The sequence below is a fragment of the Brachyistius frenatus genome, unplaced genomic scaffold, assembly GCF_029030835.1.
Source record: "Brachyistius frenatus isolate BFR_SWC_R1_liver_20210118 unplaced genomic scaffold, ASM2903083v1 Contig_344, whole genome shotgun sequence".
Lineage (NCBI taxonomy): Eukaryota > Metazoa > Chordata > Actinopteri > Embiotocidae > Brachyistius > Brachyistius frenatus.
This window is the reverse complement of record NW_027210943.1, coordinates 279,692-285,221: the sequence shown is the minus strand read 5'-3', so window position 1 is coordinate 285,221 and position 5,530 is coordinate 279,692. Positions and strand designations below refer to the sequence as shown.

The window sequence follows — 5,530 nt, the reverse complement described above, 5'->3', positions numbered from 1 at the left end:
CCTTGACCCTCTATAACAAACTGCTGGACCCAATGAGGGGCCACAAGGGGGCGGGGGTTGTCATTGAAATTTGAAAACCTAACCCTAAAGTAATCTGATTACTGAAGTCATCCGAGTAGGGTTAGGGTTACCACCAACTTTCAGATCTCTACTACCTTTCCTCTGGGAGTTATTTGAGGATCAGACATTTTATTTCTGGTTATCACCTGTATACTTAAATCCTAACTCTAACCCTAACCCATTACATTATTGTGATATAACAAACATAAAACTTGAAACTTTAAATTGACTGATGACTGCAGCGAACCAGCTTACTATCAGAAATCTTGCTGAGTCATGGTATTTGGAACAGAGCAAAGTTCAGATAAACAAGGGACGACAATGTCTGTGACCCTTCATGAGTTCAGTACAGTTTGTGTTCAGATCAGTTATCTGTCTGTTCACCTTTGTGTATTATTGTTTCAGCAGAGGATAAAAGTGCACATTGATTGTGTTCGCACATCATTCACTGCTGCTTGAAGTGAAATCTACAACCAGAAACATGAAGTTTTATCTGCTGCTGCTTCTCCTGCTGCCGCTGTGCTCAGGTAACCTCACCTCTTCACAATGTAACCATGGTGACAGTTTACTACAGGAATTATTTTTATTATTAATATTATTGTATACGTGTTGCTGACCGCTGCATTAATCAGGGCAGTGGGAGACAGGTGAACATCGTGTATTGTAATATTAAGCGTTTTTAATTAGTGCTGTGAAATGGAATGAAGACGTTTTATCAACAAATCACTTTATCTAACTGAATTTCACTTCTGTTGATTAGTTGCATTCATTTCTTTCAGTCAGCTGACAACAATGCAAACATCAACAGAAATTCTAAACAGCTTGAGGCGCTCCCTCTGAGCAACAGGTTTAACAAATTTAACTCAACATCAAGAATCAGCAGAGTGCTGAGAAACAGACGCAGCATGAAACTACAACGAAACAAAACCAATTTGTTTCAACGTCTAACGCGTCACAGGTCTGTTGAGTAAACCTGTTACAAAATTGGAGCCGCAGGAAATCACGTCGGACCTGGAACCTCGTCTTTCGTTTCCCAAAAGTAAGATGTGGAGCAGGTGTGTGGTTCCATTTGACTGAGTGTGTCTCTGTGTTGCAGCTCGGAAGTTCTACATCGAATGTTACGGTGAGGACTTCCTGATGGTGAACAACCAGCTGTTGCAGTGCCAAGGAAAAGAGAAACAAGCCTGCTACACCAGAGGTGAGTGCTGCAGGACACGCATGAATCACAGTTTTTGTTCTTATTTTTTAGTCCTACAGGTCAGTTGCAATGAAAATAAAGTGTGACAACAGATTAACTTAAACAGAAAATTGATCGTTCCTGTGAATCTGAATTTTACATGTTTATTTGGATAGATTAAAAATCACTTTGACACTTTCATGTTTTGTTGATGTGACATTAAATCAGCCAAGCAGAACTTTAAATAAATCTGCACTGACTGCATTGATTAAGTTTATAAAACATCTGCCTTGTAGATAACGGAGAAAAAGGCTGTACTCCGCTGGTGAACTGCTCTCGGCTGGGCTGGGTCTGCTGCCACAGCAACCACTGTAACGCCTGAGCCAATCACAGACCAGGGAAACACTGACATCACAAAACCACATGATGTGAAAGAAGCAAGTTTCCCAGAAAACACTGTGTCAACGTGAATATTTACAGTTTTTGGACTTTGAATCCTGAGTTTAATAAACTACTTCTGACTGAGCAGATGTTCATTGCAAATAAACTTCAGTGTGATTGTTTATTTAAATAAACTGTAGTATGAAAGTATATTTATATAAACTGCTGTATGAATTTTTATTTAAATAAACTGCAGTCTGAATGCATTCAATTGATTTCAGGCATCAGGAGAATAAATCTGACTGATCATCAAAGTCTGTCATCACTTGGGTCTGAAAAAGGTTTCTATGGTTATCAGATGGAAAGTCAAGCGTTTGATGAACTTCACTGACATGATGACTGAGTGTTGGAAACTTACAGGTGTCATTACAAAATAAATCTCATTACAAAATAGATCTCATTACAAAATACATCTTATTGTAACCAGCTATGTACCGCAGGCTTTTAAAGTGGCTGTAATTAAACCTTTACTTAAAAAGCCGACTCTTGATCAGCTGTTTTAGGAAACTACAGACCAATTTACAACCTGATGTTTATTTCTAAAATCCTTGAAAAAGTTGTTGCAAATCAACGTTCTCTCTCAGCCTGCTTGTGGTTCCCAGAGTTTCCACCAGCAGGATGTAAATCAGAGTTTCAGTTTTCTGCCTCCCAGTTTGTGTTCAGCAGCAGAAACCCTCTCGAGCTTTAAGGGTCGACTCAAAACGTTCCTTTTTGATAAAGTTTATAGTTGGAGCTGCTCAGGTGAACCTGAACCATCCTGCTGTTCTGCTGCTATAGACCGCAGCTGCTGGGGGACCTCCCATGATGCACTGGGGTTCTTTCGGTTCTTTCTTCTGCAGATGTACCGTCATGGAGCTGCATGTCTCTGCTCTCTGATTGTCATCTCCACCAACAGTTTTTCTCTCTCTGCTCTCCTATCACCCAAACCGGTGGTGGCAGACCTCTGATCCTGGTTCTGTTAACAGATGCTCCGCCCACCCGTGAGCCTGGTTCTGTTAACAGATACTCCGCCCACCTCTGATCCTGGTTCTGTCGGAGGTTTCTTCCTGTTAAAGGGAGTTTTTTTTTTCCCTCCTAGCTGATGTGGGAATTGTTGAATTGGGGTTATTATAAAATAAATGTCATTATAAAATTAAATCTCATTCAGAATAAATCTTACTGTAATCGCTGAGAAAAATGTTATCAATCAAATGGATGTCCGTTGCAGCGAGTCGATCGGTCGTCAATAAGATTTAAAGAGCTTATAGTTGATCAACACTCAGGAAGTCAACCTGATGGAGACTTGCACTCACTTATTGATCAGCTGTGAACAACACTTTGTGATGAGTTTTGTTCTTTAGAATAACACATTATATATAAAGTGTGAAGATTTCAAGTCTCTCCGGGTGTGAATGAAACATGAAAAATGTTGACACCTTGCAAAAGATTTGAACTGTAATTTATTCTGGCCAAGAAAAAAATATAACAAATTGAGATAATGAACTGAGTCGCTGTACGTTTCACAGAGTCCATATAATTCAGTGTATTGTCTCTCAGTCTACTACATACGTACTGTGTGTCTGTAGGCTGTCGGCCTTTAACTCCTACCTGTATCTTCACTGGTCTGTGTCCTGGCAGGAGAATCCAAGAAGCTGCAGCTCCATCAACAACACAGATGATCAGGGATCCTGGTTAAACTGTGAAACTACAACACAGAACAGGTTTCTGAGGATCGCTGGCTCCAAAAACAAAAAGAAGAAAAACAATGTCCATCCAGCATAATTAAATAGGATGTCAGTGGTGTACATTATTTCTCCTGATAAATGTCTACATTTCATTTTTAATGCATGTAAATGACAGTAAACGCAGTAAATGACCGGTACAAAAATTTGTGTTGCACTAAACACTGTGGTCAATATTAACATGTCAACATATTGTTCACACAGAAACGTTACACATGTTCTCAAAGTGTCAGTGAGCTCTATCCTATAACCCTAACAGCCATTATTTATCTACCAGTTAATCAACATTATTTTCACCACCTGACCACGTGATTGTGGCGCTAACTCTAAAAACACGCCGTTACACACAACCACAGGGACACTCAGAAATTATAACATTGAACAACATATACATGTTTATGTCAGACTGTTGTTTTTCTTTTCTCCTCAGATATTTTTTGTCTAATTGATCAACGGGTTTATAACATTGCTCCTCTGTACCAGCTAGCGGCTAACTGTTAGCAATATGGACCACTCGCCGGAGACTCCTCACACACATCGACGGACCGTCACTTGACAGAAACGTCTTCCTCGGGAGTCGGTCTGCTGAACAAGTAAAAGAAACAGAGCTCCTCCACAGGAGCGTGCTAAAAATTTTTTTTTGAAAATAAGATTGTTAAGTGGGGTTGTTCGTGACGCTGCTGTTTCACGTTTCTGACAGACAGGTTAGATGTAAAAACATAGACTACAGCGCCACTCTGGTTACCGTCGGTACTGCAGTGAGTTAACCCTTTAGCTGCTGGTGAAACTAACGTGGGTTACACTTACTTGAGTTTAGGTTAGGTTAGGTAGTTACTTTATTAATCCCCGAGGGGACATTTTTTCGCTACAGCAGCATACAGAAGCAATAAGATAATAATAGAATAATAGAAAAGCAATAAAATAGCAGTAAAAAATATTAAATATAAATTTAAAATGCACAGTATATACAGTACAGTATATATAATATACAAACAACCAAGAAACACAGACAACAGTGTTATTGTTGTGTGATGGATTTTGCCAGAGGTGAGTTATTGTACAGTCTTATTGCGGTCGGCAGGAATGATCTCCTGTATCTGGAATGATCTCCTGTATCTGGAATGATCTCCTGTATCAGGAATGATCTCCTGTATCTGTCCTTGTGACAGCGGAACTGGAGGAACTGGAGGAATGGAATGGAGCTTCTATTGAACGTCTATACAAATTTTACAGTAATCAGTGTCGACTTGTTTACATGTTTTTATTATTGATCAGTTTAGTAGAGAAGTCATCAGATGTGATAAGTTACTTTGATGAAATCACCAAAATACTGAAATTATTTAATACATTATCTAGTCATCTATAAACTATTATATTTCAAAAGTAACCAACATGGTTCATCTTTACTTGACAGCATGATTCAACTGTTCTGCATCACGCCAAGTCAGCAGGTTCCTGATATTTTTCATATCACAGAAATGAAAGAACACAGTCCTCCAGACGGGATCTGTGTGAAAGAACAACTCGTCATCAGAGAAGTGGCTCACAGTGGAGCTGGAGGTCGGTGTTCTCCAGAGGAACACTGTGGGTGGAGAATAGAAGAACCTCAGTTTGTCTGAGTTTACAAAGTTACAGCTCATTGACAACTTTGTCTTTTAGACGTTCTTCCAGTTTCTCTGATTTGTCTCATCTACTTTAACAGAACGATAGGACTGAGTGTCATCTGCAGAACAACGGAAGTTTATGTGGTCCTTCCTCATAATGTTGCTGATGGGAAGCATGTACAACATGAGCGTTGGTTCTAGAACAAAACAGAGCAGAACTCCATGACTGACTTTGGTGTGACGGTCGTTACAAAGCTGAACTGACAGCAGTCGGCCGGGTCCGTCAAAGGTGAGGATCTATTCCTGGACCGTCACTGGATTAACTGATCAACTGTTATTACACTCGTTCACTGTGAATCATAAAGTAAAACTTGATTCAGAATGGAACATGGAAGTTAAATATTATTTTAAAAAAAAAAAACACCACATAGTGAAACAAAAGTAAATCTGGTGCCTTAATTATTGAAATAACTGATCATTTTCTAAAATAACTCAGTTTCTGTCAAAACATCTGATATGAAAACACG

The 5,530-nt window shown here is 39.3% G+C and overlaps 1 protein-coding gene across 1 annotated transcript; it reads left to right on the top strand.

Annotated features, from left to right (window-relative positions):
• Positions 1-461: 461 nt before the first annotated feature.
• LOC138636002 (uncharacterized) lies at positions 462-1,784 on the top strand. The gene is made up of 3 exons (XM_069723778.1): positions 462-587; positions 1,157-1,258; positions 1,534-1,784. Exons 1-3 carry the CDS (start codon positions 542-544, stop codon positions 1,617-1,619), a joined length of 234 nt encoding a protein of 77 aa, XP_069579879.1. The 5' UTR covers positions 462-541; the 3' UTR covers positions 1,620-1,784.
• Positions 1,785-5,530: the final 3,746 nt, after the last annotated feature.